The sequence below is a fragment of the Podarcis muralis genome, chromosome 17 (assembly GCF_964188315.1).
Source record: "Podarcis muralis chromosome 17, rPodMur119.hap1.1, whole genome shotgun sequence".
Lineage (NCBI taxonomy): Eukaryota > Metazoa > Chordata > Lepidosauria > Squamata > Lacertidae > Podarcis > Podarcis muralis.
In genome coordinates this window covers 12,326,408-12,346,594 of record NC_135671.1, presented here as the reverse complement: position 1 = coordinate 12,346,594, position 20,187 = coordinate 12,326,408, and the positions used below count along the sequence as shown (strand labels likewise).

The 20,187-nt window shown below is 46.8% G+C and overlaps 1 protein-coding gene across 2 annotated transcripts; it reads right to left on the bottom strand.

Annotated features, from left to right (window-relative positions):
• Positions 1 to 109: 109 nt before the first annotated feature.
• Positions 110 to 12,958, bottom strand: LOC114587890 (E3 ubiquitin-protein ligase TRIM32-like). 2 transcript variants are annotated; one of them, XM_028712749.2, is made up of 4 exons: positions 12,518 to 12,958; positions 9,614 to 9,978; positions 4,669 to 5,211; positions 110 to 2,291 (listed from the first exon to the last, which is right to left on the bottom strand). In XM_028712749.2, the coding sequence occupies exons 2-4, from the start codon at positions 9,623 to 9,625 to the stop codon at positions 1,944 to 1,946; spliced, it is 903 nt and encodes a 300-aa protein (XP_028568582.1). In that variant the 5' UTR covers positions 9,626 to 9,978; positions 12,518 to 12,958; the 3' UTR covers positions 110 to 1,943. The 2 variants fall into 2 exon arrangements, with proteins under 2 accessions (XP_028568582.1, XP_077777214.1); XM_077921088.1 differs by having other exon boundaries at positions 9,908 to 9,978.
• Positions 12,959 to 20,187: the final 7,229 nt, after the last annotated feature.

Below are 20,187 nucleotides of genomic sequence, written 5' to 3'. Positions count from 1 at the left end.
CCCAGAAACTACAACTAATCCAGAATGCGGCAATTAGACTGGTGACTGGGAGAGGCCGCCGAGACCATATAACACCAGTCTTGATGAAAGACCTACATTGGCTCCAGTACATTTCTGAGCACAATTCAAAGTGTTGGTGCTGACCTTTAAAGCCCTAAACGGCCTCGGTCCTGTATACCTGAAGGAGCGTCTCCACCCCCATCGTTCTACCCGGACACTGAGGTCCAGCACCGAGGGCCTTCTCCCTCACTGCGAGAAGCCAAGTTACAGGGAACCAGGCAGAGGGCCTTCTCGGTAGTGGCACCCACCCTGTGGAACACCCTCCCATCAGATGTCAAAGAGAACAACAACTACCAGACTTTTAGAAGACATCTGAAGGCAACCCTGTTTAGGGAAGCTTTTAATGTTTGATGTAGTACAGTATTTTAATATTTTTTTTGGAAGCCGCCCAGAGTGGCTGGGGTATAAATAATAAATTATTATTATTATTATTACTTGCAGGACACCTTCGGGAGAAGAAAAGGCTATGGAGGCAATGCAGGAATCTCACCTAGATCTTAGTTGCAAGCAGGGATATTTTTCTAGAAAAAGAGATGCTGGAGCTCACCAGGAACCTCTCCCTTGTTCTCTTCAAATGACAATGGCACCCACCCGAGGTGCCGGAATGGGGTTCTAGTGAGCTCCAGCTGAAAAAAAAAGGAGCAGCACTGGGTGCAAGTATAGTACAGTTGGTAGAGCATGAGACTCAGGGTTGTGTGTTTGAGCCCCACATTGGGCAAGAGATTCCTGCATTGCAATGAGCTGGACTAGATGACCCCAAGGGATCTCTTCCAACTCTACAATTATGATTTTATACATGGCAGTTGATCATCCAGCCTCTGCTTATAAGTCTCCAAGGAAGGAGGGTCCACCACCTCTCATCTGCTCCGCTGTCCGACAGCTTCTTAGCAAGAGGTTTTTTAGGAATGGGGCAGGCATGTACTTGTTCCTTTGATTTCTTTCTCTCCCTCGCCCATGCTCAGCTTTCTAACTGCAGGCTGACCATGTATGTGAACGTAATTTGTTTTAACTACTCTATAAAGGTGGCCATGAGGCTTTTTAGAACAGGAGACATAAGCACATTGCTGCAAAATAGCAAATGGGGTGTGCCCATCCAGCCTGCCTCCGAAGGCCATTACAGAAACAGAAACACGCCTTTTCTTCCCGTGTCAGCAAGCATAGATGTGCTGCATTGGGATGGAAAATCAGCTACAGATTTTGGTCCCTGGGACCATCCAAAATGGCTGCAGGAGTGGGTATATTTGCCACACATCGGTTTGGGCCAAACATTGCAGACTGTATACATAAGTACAGTGGTACTTCGGGTTACAGACGCTTCAGGTTACAGACACTTCAGGTTACAGACTCCGTGAACCCAGAAATAGTACCTCGGGTTAAGAACTTTGCTTCAGGGTGAGAACAGAAATCGTGTGGCAGCAGCGGGAGGCCCCATTAGCTAAAGTGGTACTTCAGATTAAGAACAGTTTCAGGTTAAGAACGGACCCCTAAAACGAATTAAGTTCTTAACCCGAGGTACCAATGTAATATATCACAGGCTTTAGGGATGTTATGGTTTGGGGTGGGTGGTTAGGCTGCATGCCAAGACTCTTCTAATTCCTGGATCCAGCAAGTAAGAATTCAGATTTCTGGACTAGCCAGCGTAGCATCCTGATGAGGCAATAGCCTAAGTATGGGCCATTAAAGTAACAAAGGAAGTGGCTTTGTGCCAGATAACAAACGGGTGGGCCCCCTCCCTCTCTTAGCTAGCTGGTAGTTAGAAAAGCAAAGACCAGAGTGGATAGTTGAGTTATGTTAGCTAGAAGCTGGAAGCAAGGCTGGGAAGGCAGAGAGTCAGCTGTGTTTATTCCAGTGAGTTCCCTTGCTCATCGAAGGCGGCGACTTGCTCATTTGTACCGATAGATTTTAACACAGTGGTTGTAGCAGTCGGTGACAGCTATCATCCCATGGTCCAGCATGGAGAGTCCGCTTGGTCCTAGCAGGCCCTCGTTCACCAATACAGTACTGAGGGAGGAGTCGGGATTAAACATCACAATGCAGTTTTCTCCTTCGTCGGATACGAAGATGTTTCCGTGCCCATCCTCACAGATGCCAGAAGGGTTTTCGAAGGTATTAACACGCCCGTACCGTGGGCCTATAGTCCTTTTCACCTTATTTCCCTTGTCAAGAACTTTGATGCAGCAGCCCTGGTACCTTCCGAAAAGCTGCCCTTCTGTAACTAAGATTTCGTCGTTCTGTGGGGGCAAAGTTGTGGAGCGAAGGGGGTAGAAGAGAGAACAATATTAACAGTATTTCACACAGGTCTTAGAAAAGCCACTTTGTAACTCAAGAAACAGTGCCTTTATTTCTCACCCAACTATCCCTCCCACCTTCCAAAATAATTTAGGGAAATAGTCCCACAACAGCCTTGCAAAGTAGGTTCTTGTGAGAATTAGTAACTGGCCCAAGGTCACTAGGGATGAGGCTCTGAGCACAGAACAAGTCCTGAAGTTGCGACCTGAGGGCCGTCAGGCAAGGATTCAATCTGTGCGATCAAATTCAGGCTTGGCCAAAAGATGGAACTGCACAAAGAACAGACAAATGAATTCCTTATCCCAACAGACCAGGTGAAAGACTAGGTCAGGTGATACTCTCTGACCTGAAGAACTAAGGGACTTCTTATTTGCTCTCCTCCTTCTTCTTCATTCTCAACTCCACATGATCCAAGTCTGACACCCTGTGGTTTCTGTGGTTCTGCAGAGATTTGAACACCAAACCTGAGTCCAGTGCTCTTCTGACACTATACCACACACTGAGAACCAAGTTTGCTATTTGTCAAAGGTTTAGGCAGAAACCAGCACATACTTCACCGGGATGCGTATTGGATTGAAACCTTTAATTGGGTGATTCAGAGAGCAAATGTCCACCTACTTCAATGGGCCTATACAAATGAGATTAAATAGGGAAAATAGAGTGCAAAGAAAGAAAGACGTAGCCAACTGACAGGGCGAGAAAGCAGCTGGGGCTGCTTGAAAATCTTGGCCCCATCTACAGTAGCCATAGGCGCCGACCCAATGGGGCTTGAGGGGGCCCGAGCCCCCTCAAAAATTCGTTTGGGGGGGCTCTGCCCCCCCAATAATCTCCGGCGCCCCTCCAGCAGAGCGCCATCGCCGCCCCTCTCCCAGCCCAAAATGCACAGGGAGGGGCGGGCTGCATGCCTCCTGCCCTCCCTCCCGAGCAAAAGCTCCACCCAATTTCCTTTGGAGCTGATTAATAGGCGCAGCACGCTCTCCCCTATTCGCTCACGAGGAGGCGGCGCCACTTTATTTGCATATTCATGAGCTTATTTATTATTCATGAGCTTTCCCGGGCCCCCCCAATATTTTTTATAAGTCTGCGTCCCTGAGTAGGTCCATCCAGGGGCAGTTGTGAATGCCATCCATATTGCATCCAACCCATCCATTAGGATCCACATCAACACCAGCCATGTCCGTACATGCACATTTCTGCCTGTGGGTCAGAAGGACTATGTGCACATAGAATCATAGAACAGTAGAGTTGGAAGGGACCTTGAGGATCATCAAGCCCAACTCCCTTTCAGTGCAGGAATATGCAGCTGTCCCATACGGGGATCGAACCTGCAACCTTGTCATTATTGGCACCACGCTCTAACCCATGGATAGGCAAACTAAGGCCGGGGAGTCAGATCCGGCCCAATCGCCTTCTAAATCTGGCCCATGGACGGTCTGGGAATCAGCGTGTTTTTACATAAGTAGAATGTGCGCTCTTATTTAAAATGCATCTCTGGGTTATTTGTGGGGCTTAGGTATTCGTTCATTCCCCTCCTCCCAAAAATAGTCTGGCCCCCCACAAGATCTGAGGGACAGTGGACCGGCGGCCCCCTGCTGAAAAAGTTTGCTGACCCCTGCTCTAAACAACTGAGCTATCTGTGCATCAAGTGAAACATATTCCCCACTTGGGCTCATGGGCACTCAATATGGATAATATGTGGGGGGGGGGGAATCCCCCAACCAAAGGCCTTTCCTGAGGCCAGTCAAATTTATATCTGATGAAATGGTGCCATTGTTTTTAGGGTGCATATGTTGTTGTTTTAGAGTTGGTTGAATCGACTTTATTGTTCTTAGATATTGTGTTTCTGTGGGGGTTTTTTAACGTGTACAGTGCTCCAGTGTGAAGCGGTCTACCAATTTGATTAACTTTGAGCCAATCAAAAGGCATCAATCCAAGCCAAAGCTTGGCAACGTACATCTTGTTGAGATACGTTCTGGTTTCTGCCTGCATCTTTCACAAACCACAGCTCTGTATTCCTTTTCTCTCTCAGTTGCCTTGCTGGCCCAATCAGTGCAAAGATCCATCCAGCCCTCTGACACTCAACCAGGTGCTACAGGTAAGGTTGCGTGGAACCCTGAGCAGCTGGGATGCTCAAACAGTCCTTTACAAGGGTGCCAGGAGGAGTAAACAGAAGGATGTCCTCCTGCTGCATTCCTTTCCAAAGGCCCAAATGTTCCCATTTCTCTAGTTGCTGCCCACTTCACTGGCTAGAGGCTTGAAGCATTCTGTGCTACCAACCAATAAGCAGACATCTGGCCCTTCTGGGGTCTCATACTGTACCTTATTGGCCACCACCCGCACCGGCCTATGAAACCCTTCTATGGAACTTGTCTTCAGAACGGCGTTCATTCTCCAGTCCACTCCAATGATGTTAATTTTCCCTCCGTCACTCCAGTCTGTCACTGCAATTTTGTTCGCTTTCATGACGGTTATCCCATATGAATTAGGCCAGGTGATTTTCGGAGACTTCAGCTCGTGGATCAGCTCCCCATCTTTGCTGAAAAGCTGGATGATTCTGGTCCCGTTGGTAACGAGAAGCACGCCATTTTTCATGCAGGTAATGTCCCCCAGCCCTTTAATTGGTTCGAATCCATAAGGGAACCTTTGCTTAACCTGACCATCTGCACTAAAGATCTGGATCTGCCCAGTTCCACTGTCTTTCACGGCCAAGTCACCTTCGGGAGTTGTTGTCAGGCTGTTTGGCCAAATCAGCTTGCCGGGGATAGTACCATATCCTCCCACGATCTTTTCTAGAGAGTTGTAGTGGATCTTCTGAATTCCGGAAAGTTTCCATTTGTTGTTAAATCTGAGAACTTGTTCTAACTAACAAACAGAAAAGGAACAGACAGCAATGAGTCGGATGGCACCTTTTAGGCTAGCGAAACAGATTTTGTGGCCAAAGCTTTTGTCCGTTAGACGTTCCACTTTGTTCGGATGCAACAAGTGGTCCCTTAAATTAGGCTCAGGCTGAAGAGGAATGCTACACCTCCTATACGCTAGCATTTAAACTTACAAAGCAACAGGGCATATTCTGGCACAGCTAATATGATCCTGCATGTGAACTCTTGCTTAAGAATGTAAGAATCACATTTCAAGATCTGAACAAGAGTCCACCTAGTCTTGCTTCTAATAAAAGGTAAAGGTACCCCTGCCCGTACGGGCCAGTCTTGCCAGACTCTAGGGTTGTGCGCCCATCTCACTCTAGAGGCCGGGGGCCAGCGCTGTCCAGAGACACTTCCGGGTCACATGGCCAGCGTGACAAAGCTGCATCTGGCGAGCTTTACCTTCCCGCCAGTAAGCGGTCCCTATTTATCTACTTGCACCCGGGGGTGCTTTCGAACTGCTAGGTTGGCAGGCGCTGGGACCGAGCAACGGGAGCGCACCCCGCCGCGGGGATTCGAACCGCCGACCTTTCGATCGGCAAGCCCTAGGCGCTGAGGCTTTTACCCACAGCGCCACCCGTGTCCCCTTGCTTCTAATAGTGGCTAGAAAGATGCCTCTGCAAAGCCTGTATGTGCAGGATAGGTACCTTTTGTTGCCATTAGTCCCCAGTATGAATGCTAATTAAGGGTATGCTGTATCTGCACATGGAGGCTGCATTTGGGGCTGCTTTGTCTATTAGCCATTGATGGACTTTTCCTCCTCGAATTCATCTCAGCCTTCTCCAAAGCCCTCTTGAGGCCAAAGCAAACAATCCATTCTCCATCTGCTTGCTAGCAATACAGTAGAGATGGCATGGGAACATGAGACTACACGGCTCTGTCTAGCCAGTAGGGCTGGGTGAATATATCGATATATCGGCCAAATTGGGTTTGAAGTCCACGTCGTGGTATCGGTTTCCTAATTTATGACCTGGCAAAATATCGCAAATTGTGATGTCTGTTAGGGCTGGGCGATGTATCATCCCAAACCAGTTTGAAGTTTATTTCATGATACTGGGTTCATAATTTTTGTGACCTGGCAATATATCACAAATCGTGACATGTGTGTGTGTGTGTGTGTGTGTGTGTGCTAGGCAAAAATCACAATGTGGGGGAAACTGTGAAGCCGGCCGGTGCCTCTACATAGCACCATCCTTATTTCAGACGCCATGATAAATCACAATGTTTAGCTGGAGGTAGGTAGCCGTGTTGGTCTGACGCAGTCGAAATAAATTAAAAAATTGCCCAGTAGCACCTTAGAGACCAACTAAGTTTGTTCTGGGTATAAGTTTTGTGTGCATGCACACTTCTTCAGATATCTTAAAGGTAAAGGGGCCCCTGATGGTTAGGTCCAGTCGCGGACGACTCTGGGGTTGCAGCGCTCATCTCGCTTTACTGGCCGAGGGAGCCGGCGTACAGCTTCCGGGTCATGTGGCCAGCATGACTAAGCTGCTTTCTGGTGAACCAGACCAGCACACAGAAACACCATTTACCTTCCTGCCGGAGTGGTACCTATTTATCTACTTGCACTTTGATGTGCTTTCGAACTGCTAGGTTGGCAGGAGCAGGGACCGAGCAATGGGAGGGATCGCAGGGATTTGATCCACCAACCTTCTGATCAGCAAGCCCAAGAGGCTCTGTGGTTTAACCCACAGCGCCACCCGTGTCCCTTCTCAGATACCTTAGTTGGTCTCTAAGGTGCTACAGGACAATTTTTAATTTTTTTTTAATGTTTAGCTGGTGATATACATATCACAATGCTGAAAACCAGACAGGCCTGCTAGCCAGCCAGTGCCTCTACATAGCTCCATCCTTATTTCAGACGCAGTGATAAATAACAATGTTTAGCTGGTGATATATATCACAATGTTGAAAACCAGATGGCGCTCAGGCCTGCTAGCCAGCCAAGCAACCCATCTGGGAGCCAGAGCAAAGCAAAGCAAAAGCATTCTCAGTTTGGAGAGCCACCCAGTGGAAACATGTGGTAGTGACTGTAATTGCTGTGGCGGGGAAGAGACAAGCTGCTGTGTGTGCTTTGGGTTGCAAGAACCCCAGGAACAAGCTGGTGTGACCTAAATGGGAAGTGTCGGGGCAGGATTTGGGGGGCAGAAGTCCAGAGCGCACCCACCCACAGCAAAGTGAGCAGGTAAAGGTAAAGGTACCCCTGCCCGTACGGGCCAGTCGTGTCCGACTCTAGGGTTGCGTGCCCATCTCGCTTAAGAGGCCGGGGGCCAGCGCTGTCCAGAGACACTTCCAGGTCACGTGGCCAGCGTGATGAAGCTGCTCTGGCAAGCCGGCACCAGTGCTGCACACGGAAACGCCGTTTACCTTCCCGTCGCAGCGGTACCTATTTATCTACTTGCACTTAAGGGTGCTTTCGAACTGCTAGGTGGGCAGGAGCTGGGACCGAACGACGGGAGCTCACCTCGCCGCGGGGATTCGAACCGCCAACCATGCGATCAGCAAGTCCTAGGCGCTGAGGTTTTACCCACAGTGCCACCCGCGTCCCTTAAAGTGAGCAGGAGGGTGCCCCAATTCCTAAAGTAATACACAGTTCCATCTCAGGAGTGGGGAGGGGAGTTCCTATAGAACCTTAAAAGGAGCCTCTGTACTGTCACTGTTTTGCAAGAGGGATTCAAGCAGTTTACAGCCTTTCTCAACCTGTGGGTCCCCAGGTGTTGTTGAACTACAACTCCCATCACCCCTAGCTAGCAAGGCCAGAGCTCAGGGATGATGGGAGTTGTAGTCCAACAACATCTGGGGACCCACAGGTTGAGAACCGCTGCGCCTAGTATAATAAATCTACCTTTTTTAAAAAAACACACAAAAACTTTAACTTTTTGTGGTTTAGAAAGTAACAGGGCACAGGGGGAGGAAATGTCATGAAAAGACTGGGATGGAGGAATGGTTGGAGAGATGGATAAACAACCGGCAAGCAAATCAGAATGAATGCAGATAAATGTTGTTGTGTAACTGCCCTGCACACAAATCAGGACGAAAGCTCAATTGAGAGCAAATATAACCTAACCTCCAATGTAAGCTTGGTGCAAGCAAATCAGGGTGAATGCTCAATTAAATGGGGCCCTTAGTGAATTCTGAAGTCTAAAAACTATGTCACTGTGTGCATTTATACAAATACACATGTGCACAGAGTAAAACAGCTAAATTTCCATACTCTCCAAGTGTTAATATTTTCCAGGGACCGTCCCAGATTCACAGAAGCCATCCCAGTTTCTGATTTGATCTCAGAATGCCGATTTTCCCTAGGAGATCCCTATTTCCGTCAGAGAAATGTTGGACGGTATGGAGTTATGTGGCGACCCCAGCCATCTGAAGGTAGCCCTGTATAGGGAAGGTTTAATGCTTTATGATGCTTTTATAAATATGTTGGAAGCTGCCCAGAGTGGCTGGGGCAACCCAGTCAGATAGGCAGGGTATAAATGGTACAATTATTATTGTTGTTATTATTATTATTATTATTATTATTATTATTATTATGGGATAGGACATCCTGATTTTCATCAGAGAAATGTTGGAGGTTATGCACCCAACCGCACCTTTTCCAGAGCTACATTTCTTAGAGTGGTTTAACAGCCAATCCCTCTTCCCAGGGAAGCACCCCATTATTTGAGAATGAACCGTGTTGAAATCTACGGGGCTTAGTTCTGAGTATACATCTACCGTATTTTTCGCTCCATAAGACACACATTTTTCCTCTTAAAAAGTAAGGGGAAATGTCTGTGTGTCTTATGGAACGAATGTGTGGTCCCTGGAGCCAAATCGCCCGAATGTGGCGCGCGCCGTTACCCCGCCCTCCCGGGTTGCCAGCAGCCTCCCCTTTCCCCTGAAGCCCCGGGAAGGTTTGGGAGCAGCCGGCAGGTTGTTTGCCAAGAGAGGAGAGGAAGAGGACAGAGAGGAGGGGGACCAAGAAGCTGGGTGAAGGGAGAGGGGGTAGGTCACCGTGAGTGGAGAGTCATGGTAGAGGGCAAAGGAGAGGTAGCAGCGAAGGGGAGAAATTGCAGGCGTCACCTGAGGAGTTTGGGTGAAAGGGATGGAGAGGAGGAGGCTGGAAAGGGGGACTGCGCTGCTTGGGGAGGGGGAGAAAAAAGTGAGGAGAAGGAAAGCCTCCCAAGCTGTGGTTCAGAATATATTTTTTCTTGTTTTCCTGCTCTAAAAACTAGGTGCGTCTTATGGTCAGGTGCGTGTTATGGAGCGAAAAATACGGCATTTAACAGTACCTGGAAAATGGGGTGATGGTGATGGAGAAAGGTCTGCTCAACTACAGGTCTACAGGGTTAAATTACCTCTTTGTGCATAGTGCATGCAGAGCAGGGTAGATGTCCCAACTCTTATACATCCAGGAATCCGGGTTCACCAAAATGCTGGCACACTGCCCACTGGCCTCACTATGGGCTCTGTTCTTCTCTTGCAAGCTGTCCATCACGGCTGCCTCCTGCTTCCCTTCCTCTGTACACCCCAGCCCCCTGCCCTCTCCCCACTCCCATTGTTACATCAGCGTTGCAAACTGTATGAAGTGTGCAGAGGCAGGATCAGGATCCAGGTAAGGCACATAAAACAAGCAAGGCAGGTGTTGATACCTGTTCATCCTCTAGCTCCTTCAAAAAATAAGAATCTAGCATTGTTCCTTGGACAACTGTGGGGAATGTCCCTAGAATACAAAGAGGGGGAAGGGGGGCATATGAATTACAGATTGGTACATCATCATCATCATCATTATTATTATTATTATTATTATTAATATTATTATGCAATTGCATACAGGAAGTCAAAGTCAGTAGTCACATCTACCCCAAGTGTTTAAGGTATACATAAAGCACATTTTTAATTTTTTTTATTTAGTTTGTCAATCGCTATATCTTGCTCAGGGAAACCCAAAGCAACCTAAAACCAAACAAATAGACAATAAGCCCTGCATAGATACGTTAAAACCAAGAGGAAGTATAAGTACATTAAAAAGCATCCCACCCACTTCTAAAAGGACGCAGAAAGTTAAAGGCCAAAGGCCTGGTTATAGAGGAAAGTTATTGCCTGGCGTGTAAAGATATATAATGATGAGACCAGGCGAGCCTCTCTGGAGATAGCATTCCAAAAATGGGGATCCACCACAGAAAAGACCCTGTTCTTGTGTTGACACCCTCCCTCAAACACTCATGGAGGGGATTTCCCCAAAAGAATCCTAGGAAATGTGGTTTGTTATTGGTGGGGGGATTGTAGCTTTGTGAGAGGTAAACTACAGAGGAGCATGTGGTTCACGAGGCTGCCGATACAGTGGTACCTCGGGTTAAGAACTTAACTTGTTCTGGAGGTCCGTTCTTAACCTGAAACTGTTCTTAACCTGAGGTACCACTTTAGCTAATGGGGCCTCCCACGGCTGCTGTGACGCTGCCACACGATTTCTGTTCTCATCCTGAAGCAAAGTTCTTAACCCAAGGTACTATTTCTGGGTTAGTGGAGTCTGTAACCTGAAGCATCTGTAACCCGAGGTACCACTGTACGTCATTGGCATCCATCTGTCTCGAAAGACAGTGGAGTGCGCCTCTGAGGGTGAAGTAAAACCGCTGTGTTAGCAACACTGAAGACACCTCCCTGGGGTGCAAGCAGTGTGTATGGAGGTCCTGGGTTGCCCAGACAACAAGATCCACCCCCCCTCGACCTCGCTGATGACTGGCCCAAAGGAAAGCAGAGCAATACGTTTGGCACCTGATGACCAGATAGGAGGAAATTTGCAGTTCCATCAAGACACCAGTCTTTGTCTAGCACAGAACAATCTATGCTCCCCCTGCTCCCGTTACTGCCTCTGCCACCAAAACCAGTTAGATCTTGGGAGGTGAGAGTGGAAAAAAATGCTTGCAGGCAAAGATTAAGTCCCTGAACTGTCGGTTGGTTGGTCATTCCTTCTTTATTGGTTTTAACCATCGGTCATAATAAAAGGTAAGAATTATAATAAAAGAGACAGATACAATTGCCACCTGGTAAACAATCATCCAGATCCCATCTAAAAACAACAACTCATTTTGTGCACATCTCCAGACACAAATATAAAAGAGGTTCCTTCTCTCCAATCTCTCTCTCGTGCAACTGGCTAAAAGAAATCCATTTTTGGCAGCTTGACCATTGTGACCTTTCTAGCAAAAGCACACAAAGATCTTAATCTTTTGTCTGTACAGCGTTGCAATAGCTCTTCAACACCCCCTTGGGATACAGAGACAGAATCTTAAATTTTAAATGATGTTTCTGTAACGGCCATCTTGAACTGCAGACAGCATCTGTTGAAACAGCAGGGGAGTCATTGTTCTCCTGACTGAACACTTGAGAAGAATCAATAGAGAAGTCGCAGATTCCCGAGAAAATGTGATCGTGTAATACGATGGGACTTCTTACGCTGTTTCGTTTGTTCATTATGTCTGTTTTATTTTCTGCCTGTCTTCCAAGCGTAAAGAGCACACTCGCAGTCCCTCAGTTTAGTTTTCTGCTCAAGCACCTACCAGGTGAAGACCTACTTAACTTCAGCAAGGCTAGTGTGTTGTGTGCTTTTGAGCAAATCATGTCTTAGCTTAACCATATTCATTTGCACAAAAAAATACCGTATTTTTCACTCTATAAAACGCACCAGACCACAAGACACACCTAGTTTTTGGAGGAGGAAAACAAGAAAAGAAAAATTCTGAATCTCAGAAGCCAGAAGAGCAAGAGGGGTCATTGCACAGTGAAAGCAGCAATCCCTCTTGTTGTTCTGGCTTCTGGGATAGCTGCGCAGCCTGCATTCGCTCCATAAGATGCACACACATTTCCCCTTACTTTTTAGGAGGGAAAAAGTGAGTCTTATAGAGCAAAAAATACGGTCTTTTGCCTTTCTTTCCAAAGCACATGTAACAGAGAAAGCCAGATATTTCATCATCATCATCCTTAAAAATATTTTTGCTAGGGACATCCATGCAGTTAAAGAAATCCATCATTCAGTATCCATGAACTGAAGGCTGCAATTATGGCCAAAACACTTTACAAGAGATCCATTTCTAAGACTATCATCCTTTGACCCCTTTTGTCTTTGACTTCAGCAATAAGTCGTACTGAAGGAAATCTGCACCAACTCTAAGCACCCCAGTTCTGCAGCTACCCCTGTGACTGTTGCACAGTGCCGCGGGAATGACTTTTTGAGCCATCTTAATAAAACAAGATAAACTTACTTAGCTCCTGGGTATAGCGCAGTTGTAGCTGAGATCCAACCGCAGCTTCTGTTCCTATAGCTTCATACCCAAGAGAACGATCTCCAATATCACCGTGCAACAGGATACTCCCGTCTGTTCAGCACAGCTCTTTGTTCTGGTTTCTGGAGCTCCTGCTCTTTGAAAGGAAACGGCAATGTGCCATTTCAGAAGAAAATGGCTCCTTTCTGGTTGCTGCATGTAGCTGGGGGTCTTATAGCGGGTATCTCGGCTGTGACTGCTTTGGATGGCCTTAGACAAATTATTGGCTTGCCAGCTCTGCCTTCTCTACCTGTTATATGTAGATATAAACGGTCTCGGCCCAGTATACCTGAAGGAGCATCTCCACCCCCATAGTCCAGCTCAGATACTGAGGTCCTGCTCCAAGGGCCTTCTGGCAGTTCCCTCACTGCGAGGTGTGAAATTACAGGGAACCAGGCAGAGGGCCTTCCCGGCAATGGCACCCTCCCTGTGGAATGCCCTCCCATCAGGTGTCAAGGAGACAACTACACAACTTTTAGAAGACATCTGAAGGCAGCCCTGTATCGGGAAGTTTTTTATGTTTGGACTTTTATTATGTTTTTATATGTGCTGAAAGCCCCCCAGAGTGGCTGGGGAAACCCAGGCAGATGGGCAGGGTATAAATCATAAAATTATTGCTATTGTTGTTATTAGGCCTACTTTACAAGGATGGTGTGACGATGAGTGAGGCAACGTCTGTGCAACGCTTTGATCCATTACGAAATGTGCTACATAAGCGCAACGAAGATGGAAGTCAAGGAAATGAACTCTTAGATCCTAAGGTAGTATTTAATATAGGACACTTCTGGACTGTGGCTATTTCAGAGGTGGGATTCAGTCACTTACTGGCACATTTAGCCTTTTTGAACCTGATGCCTTCCAGTTGGTCTGGGGCTACAACTTCCAGCACCACCAACTATTTGCCATGCTGGCTGAACTAATAGGAGTCATAGTACCAAACATTGGGAGAAGACCAGGCTGGGTAGGCTTTGGGAGTGAGAAAAGCCAGATATTTACTCGTCCTGCGATAAGAGTTGATTCCAGCATGCTCCCATTCAGCAAACCCTATGTTTCAGTAGAGTGCATTGTGCCTGGGGTTGCCTCCTGTCCCTAGAAAAACGTGAGGGGTGGGAAGAGGTGGGGGGGGGGAATCAAAGAGAGTGTTATGTACTGAGTTGAATAGGATCCAAAATGCAGCAGTCTGATTGGTCCTAGAACAATAGGATCCCGAATGCAGCAGTCTGATTGGTCCACAGGAGCCACCCAATCCAGCTCCAGGTGGAAGTGACTCCGCAGCCTGACTGGCCTACAGGTGAATCCGGGAATTAGCCAATCACGTGAGGCCCATTGTGTAAATAAAGCAGGCATTCTGGGGGAACTTCCATTCCTCCTCACCACTATGAGCTGAATAAAGAGCATGAAATCCACTCTCGACTCCGAGTATATTTCAGAGAGAGAAAGAAGGTCTTTGCACTTTGTACAGGCCTGTCCCATTCAGTCTGGTGGAGAGTTTGCATAGGCAACGAGGAGGAAGGGCAGCTGGCCGAAGAGAAAGAATGGAAGAAAAATAAATCACTGACCGCAGCGTAGCAGCTAAAATGTGAGGGCACTTGCCCCCAAACTCCTTTGTTGCAAAGGTGGTGGTGTGTGGCGAGTCGGCTTTGAAGCTGTTTCTGCACCAGGTAAAGTAATTTTTAGCTCCCCAGTTCCCCGCACAACCTGTCTTGTATTTTGCCCGGCCAAAAGCGGCAACCCTAATTGTACCTTAGCTCCTGTGTAATGAAACTCTGACCTTTACACAGAATGCTGGCTCCCTAATGCTGCCAGAACCGTGTATCATGGGATTTGTAATAAAACCCTGAGCTAGCAGTCAAATTCCAGAAGAATGTGCTAACAGCGTTACCTTCTGGAATTCATAAAGCTTCACTAAAACGTGATGGGGGCAGAAAGTTCTACAGACCTGCGGTGGGGATTACGTCTTTCCTTGCTAAAACAAAGCCATTCGAGACTGCTTTATCGCCCAACACGACACACAGAAAGTTAGCAAGGGTATGCTGTTGTTGCTTAATGATAATTTTCTGTTGGGCCAGCTTTCTATACGCAGAGGATTTTGCACGTGAGGAAGATCTGAAATATTGTACTTTCCCTATCTGCAGTTTGAAGTGGTACAGTCCATTCTGCCTTGCCAGTACTCCACCACAGAGGTTTGGAGTAGAGACAGGATGATGGGAACAATCTGACAGCTTGACATGTTTTAAGCAGCCAGAAAAAGGATGGCAGCCAACAAACCTTGTAGGTTGTGCTTATATCCCTCCCTCCCTCATGCTGTTTCGGAACAGAATGCAAAATATTGTTGTATACCACCCCAGTCTCTGAATGGTGGAAGATTCTGGGAGTATACAACCTGAGACCACAATGGAGGGCTTCATAGTGTTAAGACCCCAAGAGGGCCTTGCTTCTCCCCTAGCCACAACCTTGGATTCCTGCAGAAATCAGGCATGGCTCTGCCTCTCTGCCTTCCCACCCTGCTGCCCTGCTTCTAGCTTTGACTTCACATACACCTCAACTCTCAACTTTGTCTTTCCACCCATTTGTCACCTGGCGCAGAGCCAGTTGCTTTGTTACCTTAACAACCCATGCTTAGGGGGTGATCACCAAGAAACTTGTCTGGCTATTCCAGTAACTGGGTCCTTGTTAGATCCAGGAATTGTAAGGAACTTGGGCATCCAGCCTACCCCCGCCCCTGACAACTCAAATATATGCACCAGGGTTTTCCTTGGTGATTTACTGGACTAGACTAGGAACCTGGAGGTTTCTAATTCATCTCCTACCTTGCTTTCAGTAAGAGTCAGTGTGGTGTAGTGGTTAAGAGCGGTAGACTCGTAATCTGGTGAACCGGGTTTGATTCCCTGCTCCTCCCCATGCAGCTGCTGGGTGACCTTGGGCTAGTCACACTTATTTGAAGCCTTTCAGCCCCACTCACCTCACAGAGTGTTTGTTCTGGGGGAGGAAGGGAAAGGAGAATGTTAGCTGCTTTGAGACTCCTTCTGGTAGTGATAAAGTGGGATATCAAATCCAAACTCCTCCTCCTCCTCCTCCTCTTCTTCTTCTTCTTCTTCTTCTTCTTCTTCTTTGAACTTACCATGAACGTAGCTCTCCCAGTCTCAGCCCTGCCTCCAATCTGCGCATCATGTCTTTGTGCCTTCTAGTAGCGAACTCAGCAGGTGAGAGCTGCTGGCAGGATTGTAATACAAATGGGAAACGAGGGAGGCATCAACATGCTCATTAAATTATAAAATTGTAGAGCTGGAAGAGACCAAGGGGTCATCTAGTCCAACCCCCTGCAATGCTTGATAGCCTCTGGTCTCTCAGGTCCAGCACTCTAAGCACTACTACGCCATTGCCTTTAGATGTTTAAATTTTGCTTTTAGTTTATTTTAATGGTATGGTTTTAACTTTTGGGTGTTGGCTACCCTGGGCTCCTTTGAGAGCTGGGCAGGATGTAAATTTAATAAATAACATACAGTGGTACCTCGGTTTTCGAACAGCTTATTTCATGAACAATTTGGAACCCAAACGCTGCAAAACCGGAAGGTGTTTCGGTTTTTGAACTTTTTTTCAGAAGCTGAACGTGCTCCATTTTGAGTCCCCCTGTGTTTCCTGTTCCACTGCTAATTTGCCTCCCCCCATTGTAATTCAAGCTTTCTGTTTCCAGTTGCAGTGTTCTGAGGTGATATGTGGAACTTATATGTGGTGTTTTTGTTTTTGCTATTTATTTTGTGTTTTTTTTTGTTTTGAGGCTTCTTCAGATTTGTTTTTGTGACTATGTGGATCCCAGTTCAGCTACTGATTGACTGTGTGACTGCGGAAATGGATAAAAGCCCCCTATCCAAACAATGACTATCATCAGTGCAGGTAAGAATTTTTTTTAATTTTAATTTTTATCATCTACAATACTGTTTTATTTATTTTATAGTACGGTACATTGCTTATTAGGGACGTGGATGGCACTGTGGGTTAAACCACAGAGCCTAGGGCTTGCCGATCAGAAGGTCAGCAGTTCGAATCCCCGCAACAGGGTGAGCTCCTGTTGCTCGGTCCCTGCCCCTGCTAACCTAGCAGTTCAAAAGCACGTCAAAGTGCAAGTAGATAAAGTGCAAGGTAAACGGCGTTTCCGTGCACTGCTCTGGTTGACCAGAAGTGGCTTAGTCATGCTGGCCACATGACCCGGAAGCTGTATGCCGGCTCCCTCGGCCAATAAAGCGAGATGAGTGCCGCAACCCCAGAGTCGGTCATGACTGGACCTAATGGTCAGAGGTCCCTTTACTTTTCTACATTGCTCATTGCTTTCATTTTATGGATCAATGGTCTCGTAAGATAGTAAAATTCATGTTAAATTGCTGTTTGAGGGGTTGTTTTTAAAAGTCTGGATTAATCTGTTTTGCATTACTTTCTATGGGAAAGCATGCCTTGGTTTTGGAACTCTTTGGTTTTGGAACAGACTTGCGAAATGGATTAAGTTTGAGAACCAAGGTACCACCGTAATTTTGAAGTTGCTGATTATCTAGCTTCTACGATATAAGGCAAGCCAGATATTCTGCTCCCCTCTGCCTGCCCCCTGCCCTGTACTGCAGCCCAATACTTTTCTTTCCAGCGCTGTTCATTCATCTGCAAAACTCGCTGATCAGGCCATCACGTGCTGTGATACTCTGCAACATGCCGTCTCCAGCCAAATTCAAACCAGATGTCTTTCCGTACAGTAAGATTTCCAGATCAGCTCGTCACACCACTCTCTGTGTGCAGCTGGCTAACTTGCGGCTGGAGGCTAGCAGCAAGACGTGTAAACGGAGGAGCAGGCCGGCCCCACCCTGTGCTTCAAAACTTTGCCCTGGAGGCACAATGCTCTCACCTGGTTTCCCTGAACTGGTGTATCTCTTTGGGCTCCACCTAGAGAGATCTGAAGCTGGAATACTTCCTGACTTTTGCAGAAGAAACAAGGCCCTAAAAATCAAACCAACCAACCAACCAACCGGCTACTTCAGTAAATTGGGAATGGAAAGGTTTTTCCAGGTCCACTGGTAGATCATGTGACATTGGGCTGAGTCCTGACTGTCAGCACTTTGCAGCAGATTCAAGGGCACACTTGAAATTTGGGACTGTGCAATTGAAGTACAGTGGTACCTCGGGTTACAGACGCTTCAGGTTACTGACTGCGCTAACCCAGAAATAGTGCTTCAGGTTAAGAACTTTGCTTCAGGATGAGAACAGAAATTGTGCTCCGGCGGCGCAGCAGCAGCAGCAGGAGGCCCCATTAGCTAAAGTGGGTGCTTCAGGTTAAGAACAGTTTCAGGTTAAGTACGGACCTCCGGAACGAATTAAGTACTTAACCCAAGATACCACTGTATGTGAAGATGCTCTATTGCCTTGGTGTAACAAACCCGCTTTTTAAATAAATAAAAAACCAGATATTCTGCATTTTGAAAAGTTATGGGAAAATGCACTGAAAAGTGTGGTATGGATGAGTGATTGAGAAATCGTACAAGAAATTCAGCCAGAATTCAGGTTGCGTGCTCACTGTCGTACAACTTCCCTGCAATCAGAACAAAAGCTTGGTAAAGATTGGACACAGTCTAACCTCCATGTTGACTCTGTGAATGCAAAGCAGGATTAATGTTCACCATATAGGACTGCAGGTAGCTTAGTGCCTGCCAGCCGGTGAGTTGGTCTCCCTGGTCATAAAGCAGCACTCTAGCCATTACATCACACTGTCTTTCTCTCCCTTCTATGTTTTTATAGAGTGACTAAGCCTGAAAAAACAGGGACGCGGGTGGCGCTGTGGGTAAAAGCCTCGGCGCCTAGGGCTTGCCGATCGAAAGGTCGGCGGTTCGAATCCCCGCAGCGGGGTGCGCTCCCGTTGCTCGGTCCCAGCGCCTGCCAACCTAGCAGTTCGAAAGCACCCCCGGGTGCAAGTAGATAAATAGGGACCGCTTTCTAGCGGGAAGGTAAACGGCGTTTCTGTGTGCGGCTCTGGCTCGCCAGAGCAGCGATGTCACGCTGGCCACGTGACCCGGAAGTGTCTCCGGACAGCGCTGGCTCCCGGCCTCTTGAGTGAGATGGCCGCACAACCCCAGAGTCTGTCAAGACTGGCCCGTACGGGCAGGGGTACCTTTACCTTTAAGCCTGAAAAAGATATACACTTCCCTTTTTCTGAATATTTTAAACTACAGATGTATTGATAATGAGAACACAGATAAATTTTCTGAAGCAACATTGACAGCATTTTTAATGACATCATCGAGATGTAATTGTTATTTAGTGGCATTTATTTATTTGCACTATTGATACCGACTTTCCCCAGGCTCAGAGCAGGTTACATAAACATTAGTAAATACTGTAAACCCATTCATTTTTATTCATCTTAATACCTCGCATGGCAGTTAGATCTTATCATAGCTTGATTTGCACTAAAGTGACATAACGGATTGTGCGCTTTGTGATGTATAGCCACAAAACAATAGCATCGTTTATATCCTATTCTTCTTCCAAGGACCTCAAGTTTCTCCCCTCCACAACAACGCTATGAGGTAGGTTAGGTTGGAGATAGGTTAAGTTGTGAGGCAATGACTAGCCCAAGTTCACCCAGTGATCTTCCTGGCTTAGTGGGGATTTAAACCCAAGTCTCTTAAGTCCATCACTCTGACCTCTTCCCCACGCTGGCTCTCAGTCAGTATTCTGTTAATATCACCACTCATAGCCTGAAATAATGTGCTTGATAAACAGATAGAGAAAGTCCCTCATGTTCTTTAAAGAATTGTTCTGCCCTCTATGGAAAGAGTGTTGTTTGAAATGCTAGAATCCAGAAAGGGAAGGAAAAGAAACCAACATGTGTTTAAAACCACATGACTTTCAATTTCATTCTTGTTATTTAATGGACTGGTTTTGCTCATGACACTGGTTATAGGCAACTGGCAACTACCATGGCTTTTGTTGGTGAGGGCAGGGAATAAACTGAATAAAGGACCAACAACAACAACAACGAAACAACAATTTATGATGTGTACTTTCATGTTATTAATTTTATTTGAAAGTGTGAGTGCAGAAAGCAAAAATGAAATTACAAGGTGGCCTTCACCGGGAAATGAAATGATCCCTCCTGTGGCTCAGTGGGTCAGTGTGGCTGGCTGTATAGACACATAAGCACAGATATACTGTACATAAATACACACACACACAGAGGAGAAGGTAAGCGAGAGAGCATGTACAATATAGCTGTGCACAACTTGCACAAATGTGACATAGATTAATTTTTGTCTTCCTTATACATAGAGTCTGTAAGAGTGAGTCACACTTGTGTCAACAAGCTGATGACTCTCCTTCCCTGTGGCGTAGGACTGCACTGCTGCTGCCTTCGTTGGCTCATCTGTTGCAAACCTGTTGCGTTTATTTCTTTTTTGATACAGAAGGCATTAAATGTCACAGAGGGAGGGGAAAGCTTAGATCTTTCCAAACATAGACAGGCCTAGGCAGGAAGTCCAAACGGCGGGAAAAGTATAATAAACTAACTGCACAATCCTATTATACAAGTCTGCTCAAAAGTCCCATTGTTCACTGGGGATTACTCCCAGGTATAG

What these genes read in the sequence shown, in the direction of transcription:
- LOC114587890 (XM_077921088.1), bottom strand. Translation starts at nt 9,949, where the DNA reads ATGCTAGATTCTTATTTTTTGAAGGAGCTAGAGGATGAACAG. An exon ending in AGGAGCTAGAGGATGAACAG is followed by an intron (nt 5,212 to 9,907) that starts GTATCAACACCT and finishes TCTGTTTGTTAG; the next exon opens with TTAGAACAAGTTCTCAGATT. An exon ending in TGCGGGTGGTGGCCAATAAG is followed by an intron (nt 2,292 to 4,668) that starts GTACAGTATGAG and finishes TTGCCCCCACAG; the next exon opens with AACGACGAAATCTTAGTTAC.